Source organism: Oxyura jamaicensis, chromosome 15 (assembly GCF_011077185.1).
Source record: "Oxyura jamaicensis isolate SHBP4307 breed ruddy duck chromosome 15, BPBGC_Ojam_1.0, whole genome shotgun sequence".
Taxonomy (NCBI): Eukaryota; Metazoa; Chordata; class Aves; order Anseriformes; family Anatidae; genus Oxyura; species Oxyura jamaicensis.
In genome coordinates, this window is record NC_048907.1 from 9,769,946 (window position 1) to 9,786,521 (window position 16,576).

At 41.3% G+C, this 16,576-nt stretch overlaps 1 protein-coding gene across 1 annotated transcript in view; it reads left to right on the plus strand.

Annotated features, from left to right (window-relative positions):
* The first annotated feature begins 16,306 nt into the window (after positions 1–16,306).
* Positions 16,307–16,576, plus strand: part of UBE2L3 (ubiquitin conjugating enzyme E2 L3) — an 18,092-nt gene continuing 17,822 nt past the window's right edge. Inside the window, exon 1 of the mRNA XM_035340457.1 lies at positions 16,307–16,432. Within this exon, the coding sequence (XP_035196348.1) occupies positions 16,406–16,432 (27 nt within the window). The 5' untranslated portion in view covers positions 16,307–16,405. The remainder of the gene's footprint in view (positions 16,433–16,576) is intronic.

Sequence of the window (16,576 nt, forward strand, 5' to 3'; positions counted from 1 at the left end):
GTTTCCCACAGTTCTATAGTAATATACAGTTCAAAAGGCCATACTGAGATTTATAGTGCTATATATTCAAAGAATGGCATACGAGTCACTTCGCTCAGCTAAAGCGGATTTGACTTGCAGCCTTCACCGTTCTGCAGGACTGAAAAAGCAGCCACAGGTCCGGGCTGCCAGCAGGCCCAAGTGATTAGTGAACATGTGGCAGCTGGGTCACTCAAATTTGTACGTGCAGTTAATCTCGCGAGTCTAGCTGTGTCACTAGATAGTCTGGAAGCTTTCAAAAGTGTTTGGCCAGGAGATGTAGTCAATTTGGAGTAAAGCAAGAGAAATTCATTTAAATCAAGGCAGGCAGAGCAGTTGATGACAGCAGTGAATTTGGCCATCTCCGTGCATTTATTGTCATGAAAAACTGCTCTTACATTGTCCAAAGTGCATCCCAGTTTCTTCTCATTGCATATTTAAAGCCTCACCCAAGTTCTAACCCACTTGTATGGCAACAACTTTTGCTTGTGGATTTCAGCTGAATGCCCCAAAATGCTTTCTCTGAAGACAGAAGGCAAATTTCCACTAATTTTATTAGGGACACTCTTAGACTCTTAATGAAGGAAATTCATACCAAAAGACTCATTCTGTGATAGCTGTGATAGCTTTCACAAGTGTGTTTGTGTTTGAAGCCTCTGGATGAAGCCCTCTCTGTAGGCCATGCCCTGAAGACCGGTTTACATTCGTTCAGGATCAATGGATCTTGCTTGACTGAGCAAGAGCTGAGTAAGGACTGCTGGAGCTGGCCTTACATTGCATTTTTAACCTCGTAGAGATGCTGCCATGTATTTGAAAAGGCAAAATTCATTTTCTACCCGCCCCCCCCCCCAAAAAAAAAAAAAAAAAAAAAAAGTTTGCACAATTTTAAAAGCATATGGACATTATGGACATTAAAAAATATTTCATTAAAATACACTGCTGACCTGAAAGTTATTCTTGCTCCTGTGCAGTTTAAAATTTGGTAATCAGGTTTTCCCCTACCAGCAACTACTACTTAAACTGTTGCTTTTTACAGGGCTTTACAAAAATGGAAAAAATCTAAAACAAAAATTAATTTGAAGACTTTCCTTCATTCTCAGCTTCATATTAAGAATCATATAAAGAATCTCTACATTGATCCATCAGGGTTCTGCCTATCTTCTGTCCTTTAAAGGTACCCTTACAGGTACACTCTGTATGTGTCCATAATTTACAGACTTCCCATCCAGTTTTTACTGCGTGCCATGAAGGACCTTGAGGTACAGGAATTTGGGAGCCATGTGGAAATGTTCTATTTTGTTAAATTAATTTGAATTACTGGCAGTAATTTTCAATAGCAAATGCGTGAATTTCCAAGCATCTGCAAACAAAAGCATGCACCTTAGATTTTCAGTCTGTAGGTCTTCAGAGATTGGAACAACATGTAGAAGAGCAGCAGAAATTTTGTTATTGAAGAACCTTCTAAGAATTTCCTACATAAAATACAAGACATAAAACAGGACTGCATAATATCTGACCCGTGAGCTTATGTAGCCTGCCAAGAACTTTCTTTGACCCATCATAATGCTCTAGTAACCAGACTTCTCTGGACGGCCTTCTTACACTTACTGTAGTGTACAGCTGGCATGATGCTGAGCTTGCTCAAGGGCAGGACACATGGTGATGTGCTAGATCTCAGACATTTGGTTAAGTTTAAAATCTAGAATGATTTTTCCTCTTGGTTACTTGTGGCAATACTTTAGTTCTCTGTGAGATAAGTGAACAGGAGTGTAGTGCATGGGTAGCTGGGTGGCATGAAGGGTTGTCATCTATCACAGACTGAATGTGCCTACAGAAAGGCACATATGGAAATAAAGGGTGCTTGCTCTGCCTGGTTTAGGGCTTGTGTGAGTTCAGCCTGGTTGCTGTTTCTAGTTCTGGACTCTGCAGTTTGAAAAGAGCAGAACTGGGGAGAGAGGAGAGAGAGAGGGAGAGCTAAAGTGATAAGAGGTTTAAAAAACATGACCCAGGAGGGAAGGTTGAAAGAAATGTCTGTTCTGAGTTTAGGAAAGTGATGAGGGAAGCTACAAAAATGTAAATGGCATTTTAATTTGATATCTTAAAGTGTCAGTCAGTCACTCTTTAGGTTACGAACACAAAACAAAAGATACTTGGCTAATTTTCAGCAGGTACATTAGGTCAAATAGTAGGGCTTCCTTTCTGAGTATATGGACAGTGAAGCAATGGAACGGGTTGTCTAGGGAGGATGTGGAATCCCAGAGGGGGAAAATTTTTAAACTAAACTAGTCATTTGCCAGGTCTGAGCTAATTGTTATTTTTATTCCCCTGTTTCCCCCTGTTTCTGTTTTGTTGTCTGTTTGTACAGGTAGGTGGGATATGGAAAACCCTTTCTTGTGTCTCAAGAATCACCACTGATCATAGCTTAAAGACAGTTTTCATCTTTGTTTATTTTTAGATGTTGCCATCTTTCCATTTCACTTAAGATGGCACCCAACAGAATTCTGTTGGTTTAGATGTTTTGAAAAGCTTGCTGGTGCTCCAGCGTCCTGTTTTCTAACATTATAAATGAAGCCTGTCATGAAAACTCCAAAGCAATGAGACAGTTGATGTTCAAAATTGTGCTTAGAAAAAGACATTTTAGAGACGCGTGTCACCCTCAAAACCGCACTGAGCAATGCTTTGTCTGCAGCTGGAAGAAAAATGAGATTGTTTAATATGAGTGTCAGTGTCAGGCCATTCCATCTCGATGCAGTCCCATTTCTACTGGCTTGGCTGACCCGTTTGGATTATACCCTATCGGAATCATAAAGACACTTTATTTACAACTCATGCATGCCACTACTTGACAGCATACACAATGACGTGAGGAATAATGTCTAAAATGGTTATTGCCATAAAACTGAGTTTATTCCTACTCCTCAATAACAAGTGTTATAGTAAAAAGTACTTTCAAAAAGTAATTGATCAATCACCTCTACTTTCACAGTAACTCTGAACCTTTGAAGTCTGAAATAAGAAAATGTTTTTATAGAATCTGCTTTACAAAAGAGTTTTGGCATTTTTATCCAGAGTACCTTTGATTTCCAGAGCTATCTATATTAAAAGCTATTCAGACAAATACCAAAAATCTAACCTTGCAGGATAAGTCATATTGGGCATAGATGAGTGATGTGCAGAGATTAAAACAAATTTGCCACTGTTCCAAGCAACGAGGATGAATCCTGGTCTGACTGAACTTGCAAAGTAACAGGCCCCTGGATTTCAATGAGATAATTTGATCCATGTGATTGCTTCTGTCTCTTTCTTTGATATTCCTGTAATTGCCTCTTCTTCTTTAATCCAAAACAACTGAGACAGAAAGGAAAAGCCCATATGTTTTTATAAGAAAAGGGCAATACATAATGTTAAAAAAATGTTTCATTAAAGGTGCAACTATTTAAAATGTAAAACAGATACTACAGCAGTGACAAATTCAAGTTGTTACTCAGTGTTTTTATGAAAGATCTTTCAAGTATTCATTTGCCAGGAATACTTGTTTAAATTTTTTAATGTATTCAGTTAGTCATATTCAGTTCTCTTTTATGTCCACTTCTCATGAATCACTTGACAGATGGACTTCTACAAGCACATCCCTTTGGGGAAAGTAAATTTTAAGTCATAATAAGAACATAAGACCTGCCATAGTGAATCAGAGCAAAGGTCTATCTAGTCCATACCCTGATTTTGGCAGTAGCCAAGAGCAGTATATTAGATTTTAACAGTAATGGCTTTGATCTTTCAGAGAGTGTTAAGTTGGTGACTAAGCAGAAAACGAAAAGAAATCCCAAGAGCAAAGTATTCCCCAACTCAGAAGAAACAGCAAGTGAATCTGTTTCTCCCTGTGCCTCAGACCTAGCTCAAGGTCCCTGTCTCACAAGTACGTACCATGAGGTGTTACACGTGCTTACAGAGAGCACTGGGGTTGCTGAAATTTAAATATTGAGTACCAACGGCAGTGATTTGTTGTGTTCTTTTGCCTCAGTAGATACAACTGCTTTGGGGTATTACGGCCAGTTTTGCTATTGCAAAATGGAAGTGAACAATTAAACTCCAGCAACAGGGAAGGGAAAGAATTGGCTGGAGAGGAATGCGGTGCAGACAACAGCAGGCCAGTACGAGCATAGTTTGACTGCTCACTGTGGTAAGTAGTTCTACTGACAGGGCTAGTTTCTGTTTAGAAATCTGGATTTGCACAATGTGCACTAGCAACACCTGAAACCCTTTCCACTCTCTTTTACAGAGTAAGAGCTCCCTTTTTCCAGTGAAACTGTACTTAAAAGTGCTTTGGATTTATCTTATCTTTTTAATTGCTGCTGTCTCAATTAAATTTCACCTGTGATACCAACAGCCCTCCTGGAGACCAAAAGGAAATTGAACAGGTTGTGAGTAAATTAAATAGCTCTACAAATTATAAAGTTTACATCTACTGGTCACTGCAGAAAAAGCTACATACATGCTTTTTGCAACCTTAGTCATTTAGGGCATCTTAGAGAAAAAAAGGAGTTTAGCCTGCCAAAAATCTGCAAGGATCACTGATAATTTGTTGATCAGCATTAGGTTCTTTAAATCCATGCACTTCATTATCTGATTAATTCAGAGGCAAGTTTGTAATCAGTGATGAAATGTTTAAGATTCTTCTGCTCTGGCCTCCGCAGCCTCCTGCAGCTCATTAGAAAAGCTAATCAGATTGAATTTTCCACCATGCTGTTTATTGTAGCTCTAATGGAAGACAATCACTTTAAAATTACACACTTGGCAGGTAATTTCTAAAAGCTATAAGCCATAGAAGCACTGTTTTCTCTAGACTCTATTTTTCTTTACTAGGGTAAGTCAAGTCATAGTGATTTCTATTAGAATTTGGAGGGCTATTTTGCAATACAACATGTAAAGAAATACTGCTGAAAATATGTATTTTTGCATTTGCCATACTTATCATCTGCCTGCCTTTTTAGAGATGATAAGTAACGTATAAGTTTAATTTAAAATTCAGTCTTCCTACTTTATGATTTGATTTTTCAAACCTTTAAGATTTTTCTTCTTATGGGATGGATAACGTTAGTTTTTTTTAAAAAAAAAAAAGACAATTTTTGGTCCCCATATTTCACAGATGAGTTGTTGTAAACCACTTTGTGCTGGAGCTTCCTGAATTAAGATCTTCAGCACTAAGAGCATGCTTTTGATCATGTGGAGGGGAACCAGACAACTAGTGCGCTCTGAAGGATGCAGTCCTTGAGGCTGCCGCATACTTTATGGATTTGTCTTTAGTCACATTCACTCTGTGAATAAGCAGCGAGTTGCATAATTCCAGCTCTGCTTCCTCCTTTTACATGGATGGGACAGCTTGAGTCGCTAGCACCAATTGTGCTTGGGCCATGAGGATGAAACATGCTGTGCAGGAAAAGGTCAGGGGTAAAAGTCATAGCAAAATATATCCCCTTAAAGCGGATGCCACTCCTGCTTTTCATTGCTTAAAATAATATTAAGGTGTGTTGTTGTTGTTGTTTCTTTTTTTTTTTTTTAGATACTGAAATCTAATAAAATTAGACTTGGCCTCGTGGCACTGTTCCACAGGATCTGTTCCATCAAATGTGCGCAGAAGTAACTGAGCTGAGAATATAGGAATGTTGTAAGCATTTCTTGTGAAGGGCGACTGTTTGTGCACAGCCTGTGTCAGCTTTGCTCTTAAAAAAAAGTCCTTCTTAGAGGAAATACTTCTGGAGTGATGCATTATGTTTTTGGCTGCATTTTACAGGACTGACATGTGAACCACCCTATGGACTTGTGTGTGTGTCTGCCAGTGCCACTCATCCACCAGTCATGTTGCATACCTGTGTGCCTGAAGGGCTGAATTTCGCCCATGCTCAGAAGCTCGCAGCCTGGGCAGTAAAGCAGTCTAGTTTTGAGGGCACAGGTGTAGGCAAAGGCTCAACTTAGGAGTCTGGACCATTACCTCTGACTTTGTTGTTGTTGGAAAATGTGGTTGCTGAAAGATAACACCTTCTTTCAAAGCTGATTTATTAAAATCTACGTTCAACTTCTGGAGGGTGGTTCATTTAAATGTTACCTCTCAATAGCTCTTCAAATTAAATCCTGGAAGTGAATGAATATATCTTTAATATTAAATTAGGTGTTCATGGGCCTACTTAAGCATAGAAATTGGACATTAAAATAATAATGTCATCTAATGCCATCTCCAATGCATCTCCCTGTGAATGTGCAGTTGTTTTTATAGTATCTCGAGTCCTTTTGACTAGTCTGGCTTTGTGCATCTCATGGATGTTTCAGTTATTTTAATTAAAACACCTCCTAGGGCATAAGACCTGCCAGTCATCCTTTCAGCACCTTCAAAGTCCATAGCCAAGTGATACACACCACCTTTGTCCTTCAGCTGTCTAATATTTCAGTGAATTTGCAGGTCACGTGCAGGTGGTGATATCTAGGACAGCTGTACCTAGTGGTATTCATGAGGCCCCAGGAAAACCCATTGCTACACCTATTGCTGCATTGCTTTCTGTTTCAGCCTGGCTCAGCACCGCTCGCTGTGAGCTGCATCTAAGGACCCAGGCTGTGCCCCCCACGATGGCAGGCAGCCCAGTTCGTAGCTACTACTCAGCAGTAGTGCCCAGCTCACTTTCCTGCTGGCTGTTGCAAGCTGAGAGCTCACCTTACCTGTGGCTGATGATCCATAAGGGTATGGCTGATCCAGGCTTTCAGCAACCGTACAACGTCCTCCCTCCTTCCCAGCAGGTGCCGTTAAACACACTGCCTCCTGCTACCCCTATGGCTTCCCCACAAATGAGACAGAATCCATCCCCAAACTGTCCCTGATCTTGTCCTGCACCCCTGACTTCATCAGGCCCAATCTTCTCCCCTCCATTATGTTCAAGTTTAGACCTTTCTTTGTAATATTGCATATCTTTAAAAAATATATGCTTTTAAGCACAATTACATTTCTGTAATGGAGTATTCCTAAACTCACTTGTGTCAGAGCAATGAACACTAGAAATTCAGATTTGGTTAAAAATTCATCCTTGTTTTTTAAACAGACTTTTCCAAATTGGAGGCAGATATAAGAATGTGCATAACTTTGGTGGAGGAGGGAGAAGTCACTTATTTAAAATAAAGATCTGATTACTGATCAAATTATTGCAGCTGTGAGAAATACAAAAGGTATGTAACACACGAATGAAGAACAGGTGTTTTGATTAGCGTTCTCTTGACTTCTTATAAGTAACAGCAGAGGCATTTAGGAAAGTCATTTCGGACAAGTGATAACACAGACATCCCTACTGTAACGCTGTCCATAGGGTACTCGTTTCTTAGGCTCTGCTGCCATCTCATGGCTTTAATTGCTATTTCTGAAGTCAGTCACTTTAAATTGCTTTCTGTGTGGCTACTTCTGCTTTAGAAGCAAGTGTTTCTTTCATTATCATTTGTTTTTTAGTTATAGAAGTCTAGGAAATGACTGAATGTTGGAAAGAAATACTGTGGGATTTTTCTTCTCCCCTCCGACTGCAGGATCCCCTGCTCATCAAAGAGATCAATTTATCAGTTAGTCATAGAATGAAATACATCAGAAGGGCTAAATAACTTCATTAAAGTTATAATTTTGAAAACACCATTCAGTGAAGGACAAAAGCAAATGCTGAAAAGAGTGCTTTATTGTTATAAAGGCTTACTTAAAAACAAGCCATCTCCAACATCCAAAAACTAAACAAATTTGTATCTTAAAAAGTGAAATATGGGAAGAGATGAGCAATACTATTTAAAAAAAAAAAAAAAAAAAAAAAAAGGTAAGCCTTCCACTGGTCTAAATAAATTATCTTAAATATAAATAATTTTTTTTAAATATGTTAATACTTACATATTTAAAATACCCTAAATGTAATTTAGCTGAGTCACCCTTTACAACATATAGAGCCAGATCCAGTCTTACATTTTTTCATATATAAATACTTGCCCTATTGCTAGTGTATTTTAAGCCTTAACAAGTAAAATACTGTAACGTTTCAAGCAAACAAATATCTACAGAGAAAATGCTTTAATCAGTTACAGGGGGGAGGAGGAACACTTAATATAAAGCCCATAAGCGGTAACCCTGATTCTGGATGTAACTTGCTGGACGTGTCCATATGGATGGAGTCATTGTAAAACTGGACTCCTTAGTGTTAACTGAACAGAATCCTGCATTTTGAAACCTGAGCTAATTTTTTTTTTTTTTTTGAGTATGGCAGCATTTATGGTGTGCATAGCTATTTCATTCATGTCTTGGAAGACTGCCTCTGGCACTCACTCCTCTGTGAGGTATCAAGACATGTTTCTGGTACAGAGGTCCGTGTTTCGATCTAGAGATGGACAAGAATTTGTGCATTAATTGTACACTTTGGAAGTCAGTTAAAAAAAACTCTTCAGTTCAATTGGAACAAGATATTTTCACTTTTTTTTGGCTTCTATATACAAAAATAGAGATACTATATACACACCTAGCTGGTGAAGAGACATTTGTGTGGTAACAAGCAGAGTAAAGTTGCAGTATTTAAAAAAAAAAAAAAAAAAAAAATCCTAAGTTCAGTCCGGATAAAATGAAGTTTAGTGAGAACAACTGTATGGGGTTTTCTTCTACTGGTCGAAGAAAGCAGTGTCTTTCTTCATATTAAGGTCTCAGATGAACAGGATCTGTATGAGAATGTCATGACTCTAAGTCACATGGATTCTGCTATGAAAGGGCTCTGTACTTGTCTCCTGCCGCAATATTCTGCGTGCTGCTGGTTGTGGAACTGCTCCTTCTATTTTAACAGAACTTGAAATTAGAGGGAGAGAAAACAGGCAAATGAGTGAGTGTTACCTTGCAGAAGACCTGAAAAGTACTAGAAGTTCATGTCTGTTGCTACAACTTCTACCTGGTGTGGAGGCAACAACAATTTAGATAGTATGCATATAGCTAATAAGAGATGAAAGAGCTCCTTTTTTTTTTTAAGGACTAACATTTTCCTCCTTTTTATTTATTTTTTTTTTTAAAGAGCAATATTACCTTAATAGTTACAACTTGAAGTGAAATTGATTTTCATTGTGGTCTTTTCTGCCACAGGTAGCATTAAATGTACAGATTGGCTGAAGCCTTTTCACGGATACCAATCACACTAGTTTTTTGTAATCATCACATTTTTAATCTCTATCCAAACACTTGGTTTTGCTTTTCTTTTAAGCTGTATCCCTCTTTGTTGCAATTATATTTTTAAAATTACAGTCTTACTACTGTGAGAAAGCTTTTAGGTAGTCAGAAGGGTCAGGGCCCCTCTGCCCACCTGTGGTGGGCTGGCCACGGCCAGCAGCCAGGCCTCCCCCAGCTGCTTGCTCACCTTCCCCCAGCCCTCAGAGGAGGCAGGCAGCTCACCCTCAAACCACACCAGGATGTGTTTGAGGACACTTCCAGCTGCAGCTGTTTTGGCCTGCTGAGTATGGGTGGCCTGGCTACCACTGGTGTCCCAGCAGAGCTTGCTGAGGACATCCTGGAGCTTATTGTGGCGCTCCACAGGCTGCAGTCCCTTCAGGGCTGTGCCTGCTCTGCTACGGGGCACCTCATAGTGCTCTGACCTTGTTGTTCTGACATTCTCTTGTTGCCTTCTCCTCAGCATTTTCTGCCTTCTTTTGAATGTGTTTTCAGAGGTACCACAAGCTCATCCAGCTGTGGTGTGCTGCAGAGCTGGCTAGAACCGTGACTTGACAGGGCAGTTCCTGACCACCTCGCACAGAGGGCACCCAAGCAGATCCCCACTTCCAAAACCTTGCCATTTATACCCAATATGCCATCTAACTCTGCCCCTGTCCTTGCACATGCAGGAGAAATCCATCATCATTCACAGACTCAGATATGTGAGCTTTACATGGAGGTTTACTTTCTATAAGTATTTAATGTGTTCTCCTGCATGACACCTTACCTTCAGCTGCCTCAAGATTAGGTGACACAGATATGGGATCACAGTCAAGAAGTGCCATGGAGATATACTTAGAGAATTGTTGTTACCTATCTCCCCTGAGAATGGGCTGGAAAACAAAGATGTCAAGACTTGGCTTATGCTCTCAGCTGCACACATTTTTCTGATGTGTGTTGTGAAGGGAAAGAGAGATTCCTGCAGGCTAGGATTGCTGTTATCTCCTGTTTCTATGCTGTTTAGTCCCCTGAACACCCAAAGCTGGACACTCTTCTTCCAAAAATAATTGAAAGACTGTAACCATGACTATGATAGGATGGTTCAATTTGCAGTCTCCTGTTCCTGACGTTCAGTGTAGGACGTTCTGTGTAGAAACAACAGATCCTTCCTCTGGAGACAAAGTTATTATGAAAACTCCGAGGTATGTGGAGCATCTGTAAATGGGGCAGATCCACCAGGGTGCTCCCAGTGCTGGAGATGCAACTTCTGTCACTTTATCCATTGATACAAACAGCAGTCTTCATTGGAAGATCCTCCAGAATTAACTGACACTGGTACAGCTGACAAGCCAGGCTACCACCTGAACACCAAATGGAGCATCCAGTAGTTGTGCAGATGGAGTAACAAGTCTCAGTGCTGCTGATTCTTCCTCCTGCTTCTTCTGGTTAATGTACTATTTCACGTCCTTAGGCCACACTCTCACTTCTGCTTCATGCTGTGTGTTGCTTTGCAAAGTAGAGCAGTAGAACCCTGGCTTTGCTGCATCGCAGTGCTCTTCATTAAGGTACACAGCATGCAAATAATTGCTGCTGCTTGGCTTCTGAGTGACCCTAAAGTAGGAATGATGCTCCTGAATTTCAAACCTTTTGGAGCTATCTGGAAGTCTTTGCCTACCAGGATAGTATGCTGCCTCTTATCTCAATTTCCTTTCCATTGTGTTTTGAGCTGAAATTCAGTATGTCTTATTTCTTTAAATCTAAGCCTTCAGTCGCTGTTTGAGTCTCTGAGCTACATCTCACATTCTGGCTATATAAACTACACTCGGTATCTACATAAATGTTATAGTTCTGTACCTCCTCCCACACAGCTAGCATAAGTGGAGGCTCCCAGCCAATAACAACACTTCTTGCAAATTGTTTGATTAGGATGAGATTTCTTGGATAAGGTACTGCTGCATGATTAAGAGGAATCTCTGTCTCCTAGTCTATCAGCCAACACTGACACAGACTCCTTTGTCAAGACTATTCCCTTTTCCTCTAATGCTAACACTTTGCTGCAAAAACTCACTTCATGATCTGTGTTCTGCAAGAAATCAGTTGGCTGTGGAGGCAAAATTGTCATCAGATCATCATCTGAAACTATCAAATTAGAGGGAGCCAGTCCTCTTCTGCCACCTGTCAGCTCTTCCTCAAAGAAACCAGCCTCATCCGTGCCTCAATACCTCATTCTCTAGCTATTAGAGGAAGCTCTGCTTCAGGCTGCTTTTTAGGATCATCAGAAGGATCACAGCTGTATTCAGCTAAGTTTTCGATTAAGTTTTGCTGGAGATTGTCTTGGTGACTCTACTATTAGGAACACTTCTGTTAATGGTTCTCTGTATCATTTATTGTCCTTCTTGGAAAGAAGGAAAAACCTAAGGCTGTTTTGTACAGAATCTGATTCTGAGGTACTTACAAGGGATGCCAGGGCTCTTCTCAGAAGTGTCAGAGTTATCTTTAATGCTATAAAGATCGCTGGAATCCTCCACATAGGCCTGTGCCATGGAAGAACATGCAATGTGGCAGCTCTTAAATTATACAGTTGTGTTTTCCCTCTTTTTTAGTTGTGCAAGTTCCTGAAATAGTGACTGATACCGTTCTGCTTGATTCTGATGCTGATTCTCCAGTTCTTTCACCTGAGCTTCATCACGTTCCCTTTTTGCTGGATGGGGTCAACCAGCAGCAGTGGTTATTTCCAGGCCCCGTGTGCACCAGGGACAAAAAGGGCGCAGAGAAGGAGCAGAGGTGGGATGTGATGGTTGGCTGACAAGTCCAGGTCGTGCTGCCGTGACTCACCAACAAGAGAGGTCAGTCTGATCCGGGAACGGGGAATTCCCAAAGCCTGATGGCTAGTCTGAGTCACTTGCCTGAAGAAGCCTTGCTTCCTGACAGCCTTTGTGCACCTGGATATGAAGTTTAGCCCGCAGTAACTCTAATGCCAGAGTTACTGGATCTGCTGTTGTTCCAATGCAGCTAATTGTACTAATGAAACAACATGGATAATTGTACGACTGGTTAGTGTTTGTTACTGTACTGTTATTTAGAGAGAAACAATTTATCCCCAAAGCTGTTGGCCCTGTGTCTGTTACCCAAACTGTCATGCTGCTGGGCCATCTAAAACCCTTACACTGGGACAGCCCCACTCATCCCCCACCTCAAACTGGGACAGAAGAGCAACTCCCCAGGAACTGGGACCTGCCCAGCTTTGGAATTCAGAAGAGACCTCAAGATATCTGCCGTAATGTACATTTAAATAATCTTCCAAGCAATGGCACACACATTTACCAGCCATCCTGTCTCCTGAGTTATTCGGAGAGGGATGCACCGCTCACTTCTCAGTTTTTTTCAGTGAGAGATTTGTCTTTGTCACTGTGATACTGGAGAGCTTCTAGACCTGTGGGACCCTGTCTCTGGTTCAAGGTTATAGATGCTAATGCAACTTGAACAGAAGGCTTGCATTGCTAGCAGTCTTTCAAGTACTGGGATATTTGCAGTTCCTGGTGTAGCTGCTTTGGTAGTTCGTATGTTTCCCTCACCATCTGTGTATCGGTTTCCAGCAGCACACTTAAACAGTTGCTATTGAAACATGGTGTAATTTGGCAATGGTTTTATTAAAGCTGTTTTGAAATGTCTTTCTACCACCACCTTGTCAGCACAGTTGCGCAGTTATAAGGGAAACCTTTCTCAAACTGTCTCACAGCACTGAGGAACTGAGCTGAGACACTAGGTGTGAGTGGGGTTTGAGCTGAGCTCCTGCCTGCTGCAAGAGCAGCAGCTCGCAGTGCTTTTCTCTGCTTTGTGCTCATTTGGGCAGTGCTGACCAGGGCATGGATATAGGCTCTCCCTTGGTTTCCTGCTGCTACGCTTCATTAGAAGGCAGCTTAAAAACTTAGTGATATATGCGACTCATTTAAATAAGTCAGATGGGTGTTACGTGATCGTGGATGGAAGTTGAAGTAATTCCGAGTTACGAATGAAAGAAATTGGTCACAAAGTGGTATATGGTATATGCAGTGCCATGTTAACTTGATCCAGAGTCTGTGAAGTTTACTCTTAGTACATAGGAAATCAACAAGCTCTTTTTTCCTTTCCCCTTGGAACAAAGGGGACTTAATGTATTTATCTTTTTCTGTAAATAGTCAAGGAATCTTGTGTTTAAGAGGAAAGGGTTCCAAATAGGGCAGAATCAATTCAATAATGTACATAAAATACAAAACACAGGAGGAGGAAAATTAGTTTATAATTCTTTACTAGATGCATGATAGTTATCAGATATTTGTTCTATCACAATACGTAGCTGATTGCTATAAAATGCTTATCATTGAAGATCTAAGAGGCTGATGGGACAAGAAAACCTGTGTAAAAACTTAAATTTTTGGCAACTGTACAGGAATATAGGGTAGAGGATTCTCAAAAAAAAAAAAAAAAAAAAAAAAAAAGCAAAGCATGTCTTCACATTTTAATCCATGTTAACAGTTCCAATTTAGAGCCATATAATGATTTAAGACATGAATTACTTTGTTTTTATCTTAGTTGCTTCTGAAGGTGAACTTCACCCTTGCAGACTGCAGGTAGATCCCTTTATTGTGTTCTGAAATAACTAATTAACTTTCAAATTTGACTTTTGTCTCTATTCTGCAAACCAGCATATTTCTCGTATATTCAAGTTGTGCAGCCTGATTTAGTGCAGCAACAAAATTGTGAAAACTAAAGGTGAAGAGCAGAGGGGACAAAGTTTTTGTTTGTTTCTTTTTTTTTCTTTCAGATGGTCATTTCCTAATGGAAAATATTCACAGAAATTTTATTTTTTCTAAAATTTTCAAGAATTGGGCTATGTTGTGGTTCGCCTGTTCAAACTGTTTACACAATTTCTTTTTTTTCCTTTTCTTTTTGAAGTTGAACAGTTATGTCCCTTATCTAAATAGAAATAGATCATAGAAAATGATCTTAGAAGTGGGCAGGCATCTGCCAGTGCCTTGAAGACATCACAAGACAAGCACTAAAACCTGTCTTTTGGGTACTCTTGTCAAACAAAATGATACAACCTGGAAGCAAAAAAAAAAAGTTCAAAAATGCAGAACTATCTGCAAAACTCATATAAGTAATGACCTGTTCTTGTCACAAGCAGGGAAGTAAGAGGTGTAATTGATGAAATTCGGTCTGAAAGGAAATTCCTGTTACTTCAGTATTGAACATCAGCATTTCATGACTGCCAGTAGTTGACATGCCGGAGAGATCCAGCAATATGAACATGGTTGCTCAGCCCTTGCTAATAAACAAGGCATCATTCAACGGTGTTGGCATCATAGCGCCTGCTCTGTATCCAGTCCCAAACTGGACACTGAAAGACCCAGGATGCTGGTGGCAGGTATGTGAAATGTGCACAATTCTGCCTAAACTTCTCAAACACCTGGCTGTAATAAAGGATTTTGACGTCAAGTGGCAGTTTGTGAGGACAGCTACGCTCAGCAATGATTTCTTAAGAACTGGCTGGGCTATTGTTAGATATACTGTGGGTGGTATTTTTTCTTGTCAAAGGAAATGCAGATTATCATAGTAATTATCCCAGATACTTCTGACACTCTCTTACAAGCTGTAAAAATCATGGATTAAAATTATAGATAGTAAACTCAGATTTCCCTGTGCTGCTTTTAGTATTATCTTTTGTGCATGGAGGCTACGTGCCTCTGTGCAGGTATAGGCAAGGGCCTGAGTAACTCCTCTGGACAAAAAGAAATAGAGAATACTTGAGACATATGCTGGTCACGGAATAGAGAATACCTGAGATATATGCTGGTCACGGAAAACTAAACAGTTGAATTGAGATATTAATAGAGTTCGGTCACACAAAGATAATACCAAAAGCAGCATTTTTTTAGTATTTTTATACATCTGTAAAATACTTTGTAAGAACTGTTCTTCCAAGTTACCATGCTATCAGACTTTGCTATTTCTGAACTTCAATAGCATATAATCTGAGGTAGCCCTTTTATCGGAGATCAGAATTCTTTAATCAATAGCACCAGCACCTCACTACCCCTTCGAGTCTCTGCATTTCTGTTTTCACACCGTGTGTACCTGCCTGGCACACGTGGAATTTCTCCAGCTGGCCAGCATGCATACTTGCTTTACATCTCTCCACTATTTCAGCCGGATGGTCTGCTCCTTTCATTTAGCTTCCTCTGATTCCATTTTCCTTGAGTAAAATGGATGTGGTAATCTTTGAATGTATCCTATCTATTACAGTTATTTTATATTATGATCTTCAAAGATGTTTACAAACTATTTTACAATACCCATGTCAAGTGGGGAGTACTAAGTTGGTTCCTGTATAGTTTATTTCATTAACAAATATTAACTGGGTTTGGGAGCAACAAGCACTATATAAATGCAAAATAATTGTTAAAAATAGTTGTTCAGAGAAAAACCTTTCAGAACATATACCGATGAACTTGTTCATTACAATCAACTTTTGTTGCATTTTTGAGTTCTTGAAGCCATCTATTATATCTATTTTTTTTTTTTTTTTTTTTTTTTTTTTTTTTACTTGTCTGAGTCTGTAAAGCTTGTTTTAAAACTTGAACAATTTTGATCAAACTTTATTGCAGAACAAGTGTTAGATCAGCTGAGGCTACTGGCCGATGTGAGGGAGGGTAAAGGGGAAACAGGGTCCCAGCCAGGGGCACAGCAGATCTCGGAGCGTCTCCTGAGCGTACTGGGGCGGGGGTGCACGCCTGTGGGGGCAGTTCAGGTGCCCCGAACCAGAACTCTGACAGCGGCGGGGGCTTCGCCTCGCGGCCTGCGGCTGCCGCTTCTGTCCCGTGCCTCAGCCTCAAGCCCTGCGGGGGGCAGCTTTGGAGGCCGGGCAGCGCGGCGAGCATCCCCCTGCTCCTTCAGCGGCCGGCCGGGAGGGCTGACGGCAGGGAGCCCTCTGAGGAGCAGGGACTCCTCTGAGGACAGGGGCTCTGAGCTGTGCCGCGCAGGGAAGGCCCGGGGGGGAAAGCCGGGGGAGGACAGCCCGTGAGGGACAGCCCGTGAGGGACAGCCCGGGGGCCGCCCCGCCCCGCCCCGCCCCGCCCCGCCGCCCCAGGAAGCGCAGGCCCGCAGCGCCCTGCCCGCCGCCGCCATGCATTGTGGGGCGGCAGCAGCAGAGCCAAGATGGCGGCCAGCAGGAGGCTGATGAAGGTAACAGCAGCGCCGCGCCGCCGCGGGCCGGGGGGCGCCCGCCCGCCGCCGCCCCCTCTCCCTCAGCGCCCCTCCGGCGGCCGGGGAGCCTCCTCCCGGCCCGGCGGGGCCCTGGCTCTGCCCCTCGCCGCCGGCCGAGCCGGG